Raw genomic sequence first — 16,818 nt, 5'->3', positions numbered from 1 at the left:
TAAAGAAGATAACTAACATTTAAAACACATTCAGGACGGGGTCATATAATTGGGATGAATACAATTTGTTTCCCATGTCTCCTCTTAATGTATCTACTAAGACTACACTGTGCAGTAGCCAATAATTGTGCTGATTTTCCTTTTGATGGTTCATTTCTAAAACCACATATGAACTGGGAACATCAAATTAGTATCAGTCTGATCACAGAGCCATCACTGAAGTAGGGGCTTCCAGGCCATAAGTTCTAGACTGTGATATCAAGTCTACTCAGTCATCTGTTGCTCCATTATTTTAGAAGATGTGGGGGAGATATACCTGCATTTCAATGAGGGCCTTCAAGAAATGGATGCATTTAAATAGGAAAGGCTTTAATTTAGATGGCAGGTAAAAAAGGACCAACAATAAATAGAATTTATGTGAAATGGAAAAGGTGATTAAGGAACAGCAAATGACATTCATTTGACTTCAATCAGAGGGACAGGAGTCTGTCTCTCTAGAAGCCTTCAAGAACACCTACTTTTTACCTTGGACTAGAACAAATACTTAGGCACTTACTCTAAGGCGAACTGCTTCAGTAAGAGACTAAAATGCAGATACAAGTTAGGTGCTAGCATTAACCAGACTGGATCCTTCTCAGGAGCCTCTGAATAAGATACAACTGCCCACAGGGGCGATGTTCAGACTGGTTGTCTACATACAGATGTGAAAGACGTTGTCTGGCTGGCAGTGAGAGATCATCCTTTTTGGTTCAGACACATCAGGGAGACCAGTGCATGCTGCCTGAGACCTCAATAGAATTGACAAAGTGCATAAACCCAAAATACTAAAAGAGTTTTTCTATGTTCTTGTAGTCCTGATAATATAAGTACACAAAAGGTTAGGTGGTAGGAAGAAGAGTAATACCTTTTTTAGACCAAGTGATAGAGCTGGGAAGATGGCATGAGTTTTCGGGAACACCCAAAGAAGAGCCTGAGTGCCTGGAAACTTGTCCAATTTTTTCTGAACATTAGTTTGTCTAACAGGAGATATCACTTCTCCCTGCACCCTTTGTTTCTCAAACCAGGGGAACTTAATAACAGCTTGTAGAAGATGAAAAAAAAGAGGTTAAACATAATACATTGTAAGTAAGTCAGAGAAGAAAAAAAATGCAACGAAGGGGAGGTATTTTCTGGGAATTGAGGACTCCTACAATAATGGAGAGTGATACTACTTTCAAACATATATGTTGCAGACTCAGGTTGGTACAATCAACGAGCCCCATAAAGAGGTATTCTTACTGTCCCAGCATTAGGCACTGTGAGGTGAACCTTGATATAAGCATCTATTTGTTAATAAACCCCTAAATTTAAATACAGCATGTTCCAACAGGCAGGTGAGGTGGTGCATTCCCCCCCTCCTCGGCCACCCAACGATCTCAGGAATTCCTGTTAGGCCTTGGCCTTTGTATAATGAGTTGGGCAGTTAAACGTCCCTTGACCGTACCAGGAACTCCTGCACAGCTAAGGTGGGGAGCGGCACTGACCGTGCCAAGAATTCCTGTTGCCTGGCTGAGGCGGGGAACAAGAGCAGGAATAATTAGTCATCCCCTGTCAGCCTTGGAACGTCCCTTACCTGGACTGTAGCTGAAGTGAAATGGTACCAGTGCTACTGGAATTCTGGTAATTTCCTGATGACTAAAGTCAATCATCTCCCGAACCTATAAACAGTGGTCCCAAGTGAGGCCCTTTGAGCTCTCCTGGACCGCAGCGGGCTGCGACCAGCATCTCCCTCTGAGGGGGATGCCTCTCAGAGCTCGCGAACTCCCCAGTTTGCAAAAATCGGAGGACCATTGCCAAAAGCTGACGATGGGACCAGGGCTGATACCCTTCACTCCTTGAGGCTCAACCCTTCGCCCGTTGAGAAAATGATGAGGCATTTGACATGAATATTTCACTGAACTTGAGGGGAATTTTTAACTGGTATACCTTTGTTTGTATATAGCTTAGTGTCTGTGTGCGTGCGTGTGTGACTTGACCGGGGTATCCTATAGCAAGTATAGTATAAATATTGCCCTTTCGAATCTATAACTAAGTCACTGTTGTGATTGTAGTAAATTCCACTGAATCACTTTGTAAATGTTAAAAGGATCAAATTCTGCTAAATCTTGTGATTCACCTCAAACTGTGAATGAACCTCAGACTGCTGCTACACACATAATCCCTTTAGACATAAACCACTGACACGGTCTGGGACTAGAAGTGGATCCAACCACACCTAAGCTCCATCAGGAGTTTAGAAACCAAGGGGATCTTCTCTGAACCTCGTGACTCAAAGCGAGAGTCTCCCCTATCTTTTTACATCTCCAAACTCTGTGCAAATCATGAAAAATCAATTCTAACTTGATTTTCCTTTGTATGTTTCTCTCTTACCCTTTTGCATCTTCGGTCTCTGTATAAATCATTCTAGTTTGATTCTAACTTGATTTTCCTTTCTACGTTTCATCCATGTATTAAGTAATAGAGTGAACCTTGCCATCGAACTTTGTGAAGTCGTGCTTTTATAAATTCCCATTAAATCACTTTTGGTAATACCTTTGATGATGATTCTTTAAGCGGTCCAAACCACTCATTCACGACAGCAGGTCAGCTCTCAGGTGAGCACCTAGCTTGGCTGAGGTTCTAACTTCTGTGCCTCAGTCAAATGCCCACAGCCAGCTCAGATGTTGGTGCTTTTGAAAATGTGACACGACGACAATGTTAGGGAGTAAGGTTTTTGTTGATCTAAGATCCACCACTTTGTAGTCTGGAATCTGCACAACACTTGGAGGAATTATGTGACCAAAAATGCTCTTTCAGGTTTCTTTTGGAGACTAACGATTACCTTAAAAAATAAGGCTTTTCTCAAACACTACAAACCCTAACTATTTTGCAAGATGCAATAAAGTTACCCTAGTCACAAGTCACTATAAACCTAGACAATTAGATGTAACTACTAAACAAAGTGATTACGGGTCATTGTTGCAATTTGGTCAGTCTTCTAAACCAGCTCTCACGAAGTTTAAGTCCTTAAAATACAAAGATAACTCTGAAATGGCAAAACTGTACCTTAATTACATGGACATTTTATAAATACTAAAGAATTAGATATTGGATACACAAATGAATAGAATAAAACTGCTTAAAACATCTCAAATCTTGAACAAGGTCAGCTTCTAAAGCAGAAAAAGTTGACTGAATATTTGAAAAACCTTTTATTTTTACTATCAGTCCAAAACTAAGTTTTGGAAGCAGCATCATATTAACAAATAAATGTCTAAAACCAGAGATGGTAAGGAAATTCATAAGTTTTCAAATCCTATCTCTGGTTTAATTTGAGAACTTTTCAGTCAAAAAGTACAATTCAGATAGAAATTCAGATATGGAAGCATCATTTTAATTTAGGTTTTTTAATTACTCAGTTGACCTACTTGCTTGCCTCAGGTGTAAATTATTCTTTTGTATTGAAAAATCCTCTTTCTTTGATAGCAAGATTCTGCAGATTATTTCAAACAAGATTTTAGAGGTGGAAAAGACTTAAGCTGGGGTCCAGCTCTTTGCAAACAAAGCAGACAATGGTTCTCAAAATGAGATATGGAATCCATTTTCATCCTGGATTGATATTTGGTCCTCAGATACCATTTACCTTCCTCTTTCATAAGAAATATAAGTAATTCAGCAAAGAATGTCCAGCAAACATTGCTGGTCTTCACTGAGGCCGTATTTCATGCCATTCTGTAAGAGATTTGGGAAAGCAGTGGGTTGCTCTCCACTATGGCAGCATGTTTTTCTATCACCCACTGGTTAGTTATTCATCAGAAGGATCAGTCATAATCAGCTTATATTTCTTCTGTGGGGAGGTTTCCACTTTGGACTTTTAAACAGCACACGTGGCAGGATTAAAAAATAGTGAACAAATACAGAACAGTACTAAAGGAGAGACTGCAAAATAGTTTCACCTAGATGAAATCCCACATGCTTCTGGAAGATGCATGCTTCTGGAAGACTTTTCTCCAAACCTCACTTTAGACACAAATGGATTTTGAAGCAATTTAATACTGTTTTTTTAATTGCATTTTATGTGCATAGCATCGCCCGTGCATGCAAGGCTGCAGAAGGCTATGAGGACAGAGGGCTGCGAAGCTGGAAGGCAGCACATGCACACTGTACGGGGCTCAAGGAAAAGTACAGCAAGCAACAAGGTCAACAGGCAGTGGAACAAACAACTGCTCTCTCTGGGCTCACGAACCACCGTCGCGCCTGTGAGGATGCAAAACAAACACTAGCATTGCCTCATCCCACAAAAACGTTTTTTTTTTTATAGTGGGACATTTCCTGTGGAAGCACAAGAGGAACCCATCAACTTGACGAAAGAGTTTCAATGCCAAAAGAAGATTAACAAGCAAGAGCTAGGCAGTGACGAAGCTGTCTCCCCACCCAGTCTGTTTTACTGTAGAGGTGACTAAAAGACGCTGGCCACAAACCAGCTCTGCAGATGTTATAGGGTGTCAGCTTCGGTGCCTTCAGGAAAAAAGACTGCTTGCTGTTGTCACACATGCGTAAGAGAAGCACAGCAAAGAGCCCCGCTGAACCGAGCCCCCCAGTGCGACTGTCGGCAAGGGCTCGCGGCACTCGCCCTCATCCAGCACGCTCTACAGCTGATTGTGTCAACGGGTTTATCACTTAATATGCATCCTCTTTAGGATCCTCTGTCTGCTCAAACATGTAAAAAACAAGTCCTGTCATCACTGTTTCACGTTCCCCAGGCATCTTACCATCTCCGCTCCCTCTTTATTGGTTTCTCCCATCAACTTGTCAAGTGCGTCAACATCCCACTTGCTAGGACAAACTTGGAGGAGGGAAACCAAATGCTCTCAAGTCCCCCACAGTACTTTGCTTTCACATGGGGATTTTTGGTTCAACTGAACTTCAGCTAAGGTATAGTTCTATGGGACTACTCTGCTCTCTCGTTCTCCCCCTTTTCACATAATGTCTTCACATCCTACAGCTTTTTCAAAACAGTCCCAAATCCCGCAACAGAGCTGGACCGCAAATGAGTAGATCGTTTTTATTTGAAAGTGCTGCTCACTCAGCAAATGCACCTCTCTCTGAAGAAATGCAAATTGCTTAACACTGAAGAACAGCCTCATAGGCAGAGCTGCACATGAAAAATGAAAATCCCCCTGTAGAGGAAAAAAAAAAACAACTTCTGGGTAAGGAGTAACTCTTGATCTTCATGATAGAGACGATGTTGGGAATTAAAGGGAAATGATTAAAAAAAACCAGAATCACAATACAGTTTGATTCCATTTTTAATAACATGTATTTACCAATGCGCTATCAGCTTGGCAAATATTCAAGATCGCAAGGAAATTCAACTTTCATTTTGTTATTTGGCAGATTAAAAAAACAATTAAATTATGTACAAAACAGATGCACAGTATGCCTTGCTTGAAACTTAAGATTTAAAAAAAATTATTTATAAGGATAGGGGCATGAAAATTTAATTTAATGTTCACCTTAGGTAATTTTGTGTCTTATTGTTCACAGCAATTACCATAAATCTACATATCAATAAGCGAGAACAGATGTCAGTTGTTACAAGTGCTTGCCAATCAGGCCTGTTAAAAAGTGACAGATGGATGGTGATAGAACATTCTCATAAGGCCTATTAGCACATTCACAGGAAATTTTTGTAGTGCTGCACAGTCACAGATGCAGTTCTGTGAAAACACGGGGAAATTTGAGAGCATGAGATTTACATTTTACAACTTCTTGTGCTGCCTCTGACACAAACTTTCATACAATGAAGCAATTTGCCTCATTTCAGTCACCGCAGCTTTTCTCCTGTGATAACTGTAAATTCGGAATTACTGGGTATTTGTAGAGGAGGCAACAGAGTCACGAGCTGTTTCTGAAGACTTCTTAGGCCTCATCAGCTCTAGGGTTTCCAAAACCGTAATAAAATCATATTAGGAAATAGCTGAGATGTGCTTGCTGAACAAATTCTTAATAAAGGCAGGCACTGGCTACAATATATGCACGGAGAGTTTCAAAGTCAGTGGTGATTATCAGAGCCAAATCTGGATAGCCCATAAGCAGTTCCCACTAACCTGAATTCCTTTCCTTTGGAAATTTTATCCTTCCCAATTATTAGGATTTATTCCTTCTGAATTAAATCCTGACTGCAGCTTAAAAATCGTGGATTAAGGTAAAATTTATAATCTCCAGGCCAAAAAGCAACTATTTGCTAACACTGACACCAGCCATTTTGGATGCTGATGTTAAAAACGGAGGTAAAGTCTTCACAGCCTGTGTCTGAAAGACAGTGATGTTCTTCCAGCAATATTCTAAGAATTAAAATAGACAGGAGACCTGGGGGCTACCTCCATCAAACCGCATACACTCTGCACCTACCTTTAGAAAAACTGCTTATCTGAACAGTGCTTAAGGTACCTTGAACATTTAGTGTTCGATTTAGCAAAGCCCTGAAAACAAATTTTTAAGTCCACATTTGATTCTGCCCTGTTTTTTAAGAGTATGTGCTTAAATCTAACTGAAAGCTAGAGTTACTAGTTGACTCATGTAGGATTTCAGCACATTTTCAAGTCATGCATGCTCTAAACAAATTCCTGGCAAAAAATGTTCTTTTCTCAGTTGAAACTTCCCCAGTCCTAGTGGGAAGGATTCATCTGATCTAACTTTACCCAAATGAAAGTTACTCGCCCAGGCTCTTGCTATAGTCAAAGGAGAGCGAGCGAGCGGATGATTCATTCGATCCTAAAATAGATAGATTAACCCCAGCCCTTAGGAGGATGAATTGCAGCCTGTGAGTGACTCCCTCTTCACTGACATCGCAGGGAGACTGGACGCCTAATTTCCAAACTGCTGAGGTTCAGTGGGATGAATTCCGCCCCCAGAGGAACAAAGGCAATAAAAAGCCCCTCTCCTTCCTTTTGCCGTTTATGGAAAGCCCAGCCAGAGCTACAGATCTTGTGTCCAGGCTCAGCCAAACTTCCACATCATGCACTTTTACACCTCAATAAGCACGTCTTGTAAACTGCCGAGCGTTGGTTTTCCTCTCAAGGTGCCTCTCCTTCTCCTGTACGCAGGAGTGACATGTGGATTGAAGGCAGCTTCATTTGTTTCACACTCTGCCTCTCCAAAAAATGCTAAATGGAGTTGTTTAGTTTATTAGCTAAAAAAAAAAGAAAAAGCTAATTGTATGGGTTAAATTAAGTAGGACTTTCAATGGAATTACTGTTACAAAAGCTCAATGTTTTTAGTCCCTGAGGTCAACATTTTCAAAACTGGCAGTTATCTTTAAGAAACAGCAATCTCCCTTGAGTTGGAAACAGTTTCTCAATGACCTTTACTTTTAATACGATATCCCTAAAGAGGTCATAGCAGGAGAAGCCCTCCTTCAGTATGGCTCTGCTGGAATGAAGCCACCAAAGAGTCAGAGGATATAAAGGATCCTTGGGCCAATGCAAAAGTATAGAGCTTTTGTGCAGATGGTCCTGGCTTCCAACTGGTCCCTCCAGATCCACTGAGCCAATCCAACAATTAGAGGAAAATATTCAGAAAGCAGAACCTCGCAGAGTTTCTCTCACCCATCTGCTCCTACAGACTCTGCAACAGGAGGAAATCTGGCTTGGGTAACAGAAGAAGGGTGAAATGGATTGAACAGGGCTCAGAAAGGGCCAGAAGTTCAACCCAAAATGCAATCAAACCATGAGAGAGTTTGGAAAGGACGGGGAAAAAACATACATTGGAAAAATAGAAAAAGTCCCAGCTGTAGAGGGTTTATGGATTTGAAAGCCAAAGCAAGAAAAGCCAAAAGCATCATTTCTTCTCCTGCATGACTTCAGAAAGCAAAATACACTGTCTGTTCAATGAAATTAAGAGAGTCCCTTTGTGTCTTTTATGAGTACTGTATGTGTTTTTGTGTCCTGAATGGTCACACATGTAGAAATATTTCTGTATAAGTGAATATTTATTTCTGCCAAAACATTTTACATTAATGGACAGTAGAAAATCTTCATAGATTGTATCTTCTTGAACATTTCAATTTTCTACAGTCACCCTATGTAATATAAAACCCCCATTTATACTGCCTGTATAGTACTTTCCAGGTTCTTCTTAAGCAGGCAGGTTGGCTTAAATAACTGCAGCTTTTAGGACCTGATCCAGCGCCAGCCAAATTCAATGCAAACATTCAAATGACATCAATCTCCTTTGAACGGAGCTTTCCATGCAATTTGTATATATTTGAAGGCAGAATCTTTTTTGCTTGAAAGGTTGCTAGTGCTTAATGTAGCTTGCATTGTCTTTTTAAAATAAGACAATCAAATCACATAATGTAATTCATCTACATTATTAGCCTTCCCCAAAGACAAAGCACAGGCTAGACACTGAGGCTTGAGAGGCATGTGAGAGAAAACACTGCCTTTAAATTAGCATTAGCAGATATCGGAGGAGGGGAGGAAAAGTGAGGAAGTGCTCACTATAAAATATACACATGATGATGGGATGTGCTCGCATGTTTTACAAAGGACAGTGAAGCAGAGTTTGGCAAGGTAGTGTTAGCTCCTGTAATCAAGACGAGGGGATTACTATAATACCAAAGGCAGCATTGCCAACTCTCCCAAATTTATTACCACTCTCAACATATTACATTGTTTCCTTCAGCTTGGCTCCTGAAATAAAACAATTTCAGGAAAATCTCATTTTTCAATAAAAATGAGAAAAACCTAAACTGGGGAATCAAGTGTGGAACCTTAAACTTGGAAAGCTAAATGGCAAACTACAACCTTTTGTCTCTCAAGTTTTAATATCTCACAGATTTTAGTTAAACCAGATTCATGATTTGCTTGGACTTCACACATGGTTTATGAACACAGGGCAGAGGCAATACTGAACATATAAGTAGGGTCAGTGGGCTGCTACAGCAAGAACAGCATTCACTTTCAGAGCCTGTGCTCTGTGTTTAATGTCTGTATGTTAGTGAGTTCTTGAGAAAAATCCCCATTTTTCTTTGGATTGGATCCTCAGCTCCCAAACAAACAAACAAATAAACGAACAAACTCCAATTCTCTTCAACCAGAAATGCCTAAAAATCCCAATCCTTTCAACAAAACCAAAGAACCCTTGCTTTTGCCACATAAACCCTACTTTAACCAGACTGAGGCATGATACTAGGGAAAGGGAATTTAAAACTTCATACTGAAGACCTGTGTCTTTGCCCTGCTACCAAAGAAAATGGCTTTGATTTAAGAACTAGTAACACTGAGGACTGCATGGCAAATATTTCTTCACATACACAGCAGGGTGTGTGCTGTGTCCTTTTGGTTCCGTACAGAGACAACATGAGCTTTAGCAGTACAAATAAATACTTACAGATCCAAATGTCCCTAATTTTGGACAAGGGGGTGGCTGTATTAGAAGTCTTAATTTAGCAAACTGTGACTTCATTGAGACTTAAGCACAAAAGAGATGCTAGAGCCCTGACATGTAAGTAAGAGTGAAATTTCAATGGCTCATGTGGTTTTTCATCAAACTTTTAGTGTCTGAATTATGTGGTAAGCACACCCATTGACTTCAAAGATAAAAGCTGGACCCCTCAAACACAAAGTTCAAAGAACTTGCAAGCTGCAATGACAGATCTTCTTTAGCATCTTATTCAATTGTGTCTAGATTTTATTCCTCACCTTGAAATATTATACTAATAGGCAAGCTATATGCAATATGGAAATACATATTAGATTCATTTTTGTCAAATGAACGTATACAGAATTTAAAAAACTCTAGGCCTTTACAAACATTCAAGGATGGCTTCAGCAGGTAATGCAAGATCTTGCTGCAGACACAGCAGTATTTTCTATGCCTTTCACAAAACACAATATACAAATTTTTAATACTAGATGCACTGCATGACATAGTACTGCATGATTTCTGAGGAGAGGACATAAGCTCTCAGTCCTAACAATGAAATAGCGCTTAGTCTTTGGCACTTTCATGTAGAGCTGCAGCTCGGAGAGAAATTTAGTATCACTAATCTTACCTTGAACATAAAGGTTTAAGAGTAACATGTTTTGGGGAAAGAAAGGACTAAAATTCAAGCTGTTTTGATAACATGAATACAAGATAAAAACTACATATTTTCCATGAGAGGCAGTCAGTCATTAATAGACGAGTGCATTAGCAATCTAATCTGTGGTTGAAAATGTGTATCCCTCAAGTACCAATGATGTGCCACTACAATTTCTTAAGATTACTTTCTACTAGTCTCAAGACCGTATGATTTTCAGAGAATAAATCACATCCCGGATTGAGAGCCCATCCTGAAATTACTTGACTAAAATTCTTAGTTTCAACACAGTTCTTGAAGACAAAGCTGAATCTACACTAACAGTGAGAAACAGGCAACAGAAAACTTCTAAGGAGCACATAATGCAATGGATATCGCATTGTTTTTCCTCGGTGTCTCAATTCTTTCATTTTGTAGACCTAACCAAATACGAAAACATTAAAACACAATCTCTGAGCTCAAAGTCACTTCCAAAACTGCCAAGTATAAAGCTGTTACTGAACCGCTCTGTTCTGTTTATCATATTAAGATACATTTTTTTGATGAAAAAATGCTAGATTGCAAGTGTAACATAATAGAACCAGCAAGAACTGCCAGCAGGTCTGAGGAAGAGAGAATAATTTAGAGATATTGTCATCTGTAGGCCAATTTATATTGTCAGACAGCAGGTTCACATTAGTCTCTGATGTCACTGCAATAATGGCATAATATAACGATTGAGCAAAGAATACCTGTGGGGTATAGCTATACAGTGCGGTATATCTATACTTGTTAAAGTATTTCAGGATTCATTCAAAGCAGAACCAGAAGAAGCAAAAGACCAGGATTAAAAGAAGAGTGAGAAAATGGTATTCATAAAGACTTCTGAATATTTTAGCCCTTGTTTTGTGATGATGAAGCAAGCACAATGTTGTATTTCATTGATTCAGTGGGTTCATGATTAAAATAAACTAATGTAGCAATTTAGGGGGTTTGTGCTTCCTTTTTTTTTTTTTCCCCTCTAACAAGAAAAAACGCTTTTTAACAGTTTCTCGCGGCAGGCATAATGTGCATCTGTGCTCTGATTTACTGCACATGCTGCCTTCTCTAGCATCATGTTAAGTTAGGGTATCAGCATGGTAGGTCACACAGTGGGAGTGACCTTTTGCTAATCACTACACATCAGTTACTACTGGCACACAGCTCATTACTAAGAAACCCTCCAACTAGCTGGCTTTCAAATCCGCTCACACTTTGATATTTTTTTCCCTTTTCTTTCCTTCTTTCTTCCTCCAGACTAAAGATTATACTTTTACATAAAATCTTCTGTTGTGTAATTTTGTCAACTAGGGTTCCAAAGTCAAAAAGGCACCCAGTTAATTTTCCATGATTATAAAAGAAGCCTGAAAATTCATACTGAAGGTAGGCCTGTAATCTTGGGTTTCATTAAAAAGGTCAGAACATTTTTACCAACCACCTATTATTAAAATGTTTGAGGGCTGCCATTAATTTGATTTTTCAGGACACAGAAATCTCACTGGAAATTAGAATGTAATCCTGCTGTTGCTTTACTGACACTTTTCATAGGGTAGGATACGGCTGCAGGGACTAAGAGCTCTCCTGCAATTTACAGTTGGTTACTTTGGACAAATGGCAGGTGACTAATGCAAGACAAACTGTTTGCACAACCTGGGAGCACTGGGTTTAATTTCAGTTTCTGAAAGAGGGGAGAAAGTGTTTCTATTGATGTTGAACTGTGAGCTGTCCCCTGCCAATACATCTGCCACATTTAACACACAACACGCCCCCCCACCCCCGACAATGTGATTATTAGAGGTACAGAATTCAATAGCTTAAGAATACAAAACATAGCTGGAGCAAAATGAAATGTTTTTTAACTTACCGGCCATTTGCTGAATGCCGCTGAAGGCACCCAAGTTACTGGAGGAAGTTGCTTGTTGCAGAAGCTGCAAATTAACAACACAACACAGCAATCTATCTGACATTAATGTAACAAATGAAGATAAAACTAAAATGAGCTATCATTTCACATTTGGAGTATTTATGCTTTCCTTAGGTTTATATAGTCTCTTGCTTCTGTCTATTGTTGGAATGAACATCCCTAGAGTCAATGCTGTAAATCCATATTAATGTCTAATCTCTATTAAGAAACACAGAGACACAAGGGAAACTCAATAACATTGCTGCTTTAAAACAATTAATCAATTTATTCTTTTTAACAACCAGGTGTTAAATCTATTTAAACCAACATAGCGTGACTAATTACAACCCTCTGTAGTCTAGTAGTTACCATAACTCATCTCTGTCAATCACGGTCCATTCTCCCCCACCCCCTTGAATTCAGTTTTTCCTTTATTATCTTTATGAATCAAGCACACAGATACTCATTAGACTGGTATTTGTATACAACAATTTAGCCTACCTCAGTATTAATTAGCCTACCTCAGTACTAATATATATTTTTAATTGCCAGGTAAATTGCTCTTTATAATGATATCACTATACCAAAGCATTGTATGCATACAAATTGTGTAGTTATGCATACACACTACATATATACGGACGCATCTATTTGTCTAACTCGGAACCGTCAGGAACTCCCAAGTTATCCAAAAGCTGCTCAACCAGACGCCTCAACTTGAGAGCCTCAAAAGGCTCCCTCTCAACTGTGCTGCAGGGGAGTCTCTCTTGGCCACCCAGGACCTAAGACACGTGGCTGTGGATTTCAGATTTCTCCAACAGGCGCAGCAGCTAGCATTTGTTTCGCATCTGACAAATGGACCGAGGAAAATACCACTTTAAATTTAGGAGAAGCAAATGGTTTTCCCCTGCCACCTTCACTTTCTGTACAAGTTAGTGTGAACCACGCATGTTTAGCATTGACAGGACCACGCGTTAAAGTGAATGCTGTTTCCAAATGAAAATGTGGAAAATTAGAGGATTGAACCACAACATTCCAGTTTAGAGGCTGCCTCATATAGATATGGCCCCTCAGTGTTCAGCTGCCCATCTGTCCTCCCCTAAGGAAGAACTTAAATTTTATTTCAGCTATAAAACCCTGACTCTAACATTCAAAAGAACAATAAAACTAATGGAATCAAATTTATTTTGCAGCACGAATAAACTTTAAATGCTTGCCTTGGACAGCACTGACACATCTTGAAATGTTTATTCAAATTGTATTCCTTCTTATTTATTTTTAGACCATGTGATAAACATACAGAGTTTTTTTATATAGAAGAAGACATGCTACGTATCCTGGAGGACTTAGCAATTTATTGCAGGGAGTTTACTATAGCTGATTTACCATGGTTCTAAAACAAATGCAGTATAATACAGCCACCGCCTCTGAAATGAACTTACAGCTAGGTATTGTGGTGTGAGTCCTCCAAGACCTGTGAGGTTTCCCCAAGTGGCAGTGTTGAGCTGTTGCATCTGCTGTGCCAACTGCTGCTGCAAACGCCGCTGCTCCTTGTCCTTTTGGGTATCGGCAAACTTCACCACGATTGGCGAAGAGCAGCCCTGTGGTTAGACAGATCGGGAAAGACAGAAGCGTTAAATCACATCAAGTCACACTCGCATTGTGAGCTCAGCCATGTCCCACAGGGCCACCGGCAATGGCACGATCTGATCGCTCACCCTCTCTTTGTGATTGACATATGTAGGACTTGCAAGGACTAAGATTTTCAGCTTCTTAGGAAAAGAGGCTATGGAGAAATTGTGGATTCCCCAGTTCTTTTTATAAAGCACCGTTCCTCAGGCTCTCTTTTCCTTCCAGCTATCAAAATTGCTGCCAGAGACAGCGAAGTGTACCAGTCCTCTTTAATTAAGCTTCACAGCTGATGAGATGGACGCGATGCTTTGTCTGCAGTCTGTTTTCAAGGCATCGCCAAAGGGAGAGGTGTCCAACCTCCCTGCTGCCAGGGATCGCACAGCCAACACCGCCCTGCCGCCACGGGCTGGCTGCGCGGGCACGCTTGGTGCAGGTGGCTCGCGTACCTTGCGTAAATAGACTGTGAGCAACAGATTTACTTCAGCGCCCATCATCAGCGGGTCACCGCTCCTTGGCATATCAAGGACCCCCAGTCCGAAGTGAGCACAAAGGGTGATGCTGCTAGGACAATTCACCCACCTGCGGTCCGCTCCCAGGCACGCTTTGTATCAAGCACCCTTGAGATGTGAACAAAGGGCAGGATGCAGACCAGAAGTGTCTAGTTCTGGTGATAGCAGCCCATTCCTGATGGCCACCATTTCTTCTACTGCTTCTACGAGCCTGCTGTTACATGATATGGGAGGGCTGCGAGGCGCCTTAGGAAATAGGGAAGCTGTAAGAAAGAACTAGAGATCTGGTCTGCAGCCTACTCCTCACCCACGTCTGAGGGACCCTTGAGAAGAAGTAGGAGGTCATGAACCAGATAGATTTTTGAGGTAAGCTGCATATTTCCCTCGGACTTCAGGTTGGGTATTCCTGGGCAAAGTCACTGAGAGAACGAGACACGTGAATATGAAAGATGTCTCTGTTGCTTTCGCTCTATTTTTTTTTTCCTTGCTAACAAATGTTTTCATATTTTAACCTTTCAAGTCTTCATTTTTTCAAATCAAGGGAGCAAACTATATACTGCAATGATTCAGTTCTTCGAATTAATTCAAGCATTTTGTGAGTCATAGAAACTGTCAATCCATTTCGTACTGTTTTCCAACTTTATAGGATCCAATGAATAACTTCCCTCCACCCGCCATGCTTTGTTATACTAATTCCTTGTCTAACTTCAATCTGAATACAATGGTAGGAGTGAAAGGTGACTCAAGTCCAAAAAACACAGCAGCGCTTTAGCCGAAGCGTATAGCATGGGATGTGGAGCAGGATTATACTTAACCTAACTCTTCCCATGGCTGCTCTCACAACACTATGAACATCTTCAGAAAAGTTCCTGTCCTCTATTATTTACAAAAAGCAGCCGTGTACCTTTTCGCTGAAGAACCTCACACCAGGACAAATTATAAGAATATTCACAATCAACAGATGAAATAAACCACAATAATAATATCTCTTGTGTGAAGATCTCGCATCAATACTGTTCCTTTAGAATTATCTTAGAAAATCATCACTTGTGATTTATTATTCCACCTCCAACTCCTTTCCTGTGCATTTCATTGTAAAAAATGTCTTTCAATGTTTCAGTGAGGAAGAAAGGAGATACGTACCACTCCAGCAATCAAATAAAGATTATGAAGGAGTCAGCTTGTTACACAATTACCTCTCTCTAGTGATTTTTATACTAATATTAAAAACAAGACCCTTTAAAAAAAAAAAGAAAGAAAAAGGAGCCAGGAGGTCGAGGGTGTGAGAGAGATTTTTCCGGTTTCGCTAATAAAAAAAGCAAGCTGTTTCTATTTAATGAGGATTGGTAGCAATGGGCTAAGAACAACCAGAACTTACTGCCTTCTACATAGATGTACAGGAGAACCAAGCCTATATCCAAAGAAATAAAAATGAATTTCAAAGCAAGAGACATTATATGGCTATTTCAGTTCTCAGTTCAGCAGCTCAGCACTCAACACTACAGCTGACACCATATTTATGAATGCTTAAATGTCAGTAAATTGTATAAAAACAATATCTCTGCAATTTATGAATCTATAATTCATTTTTTCACTGTCTGCTCTATATTTCATTACTTCATCATTTTCAAGAGAGCAAACATTCTGAAGACTGAAATTATATGTAGCAAGTGGCTCTATATGAGAAAAGGGTTGTTATTGTTGCATCAAATTTACTCCATGATAACAAATTAGTGTCTTCTACTGGTGCTGCATTTGAATGCGTTAAACAAACAAACAAAATCCACAGAAATGAGATAGAAGAGCAAAAACTCTAGAGCAGCAATTATGTTTTTAAAATCAGTTAATTTAACCAGGTCAGAAAGTCAGGTTGAAAGAGTAGTAAGAGAATTCATTATTCTAGCAGCCTTGTTCATCTGGACATTAACATCCCCACTGTTCTTTCTTAGCCCACTTTGAAAATTCATATTGGTCAACGATGTGTGCCAAAGAATTGAAAATAAATCAAGAGAAAAACCCTGTAGTAATTGGGTTGAAACGTAATTGTGTACTACATATTGTCCCCCAAGTCCACTTTTGTTTGCAAAAAACCATGAAACAAAAGTGCCCAAGGACCACTGTTTCAGGCCGAGAGTTGAGATTTAACACTAGCTAACCCAAGTTAACTTTTCACTAGAAGAGTATTGGCAAAAGTGAGCAAAATTTTTTTTGCATAAAAGGTGATTTCTCTTTTATGCTTTCCATTTTCTGTCTTGAGGGGAAGCTCCCAGCACATACACAAGGTGCACCTCCCTTCGTCATTCAATGGCATGGTATCTCCATCCCATTTAGAGCCATTGTCTTCCCAACAGCTGGTGCTGCCTTCGTACTTTTCTTTGTGTTGTCAAGCCAGTAGGTACAGACTCCACCAGGTCCCTCACCCACGGAGCTGGAGGGTGTACTGCTTCTCTCCAAGAAGGGACTCTCTGCCTAAGCACAATTGGCACAAAGACCCAGACGTTCAAAGTGCAAAATATTTGGAATTGTCTTGCCAATTTAGGGATCTCATTGATGACGCCTCTAAAGGTTTTGAGAGGTATTTTGATCCAACAGTAACTATTCTATAGAATTAATGTCAACAGGAGTATCACATGAAAATGCAGCCTCTTTTG

The 16,818-nt window shown here is 39.9% G+C and overlaps 1 protein-coding gene across 11 annotated transcripts in view; it reads right to left on the bottom strand.

Annotated features, from left to right (window-relative positions):
* CELF2 (CUGBP Elav-like family member 2) overlaps positions 1-16,818 on the bottom strand; it is a 386,169-nt gene that overhangs the window by 44,623 nt on the left and 324,728 nt on the right. For all 11 annotated transcript variants that reach the window (XM_069801585.1, XM_069801581.1, XM_069801583.1 and 8 more), the window contains 2 exons: positions 13,469-13,627; positions 11,988-12,051 (listed from right to left, as the gene is read on the bottom strand). In XM_069801585.1, the coding sequence (XP_069657686.1) occupies positions 11,988-12,051; positions 13,469-13,627 (223 nt within the window). The remainder of the gene's footprint in view (positions 1-11,987; positions 12,052-13,468; positions 13,628-16,818) is intronic.

The sequence above is a fragment of the Haliaeetus albicilla genome, chromosome 14 (assembly GCF_947461875.1).
Source record: "Haliaeetus albicilla chromosome 14, bHalAlb1.1, whole genome shotgun sequence".
NCBI classification, from domain to species: Eukaryota; Metazoa; Chordata; class Aves; order Accipitriformes; family Accipitridae; genus Haliaeetus; species Haliaeetus albicilla.
This window is presented reverse-complemented; position numbering and strand designations above follow the sequence as displayed.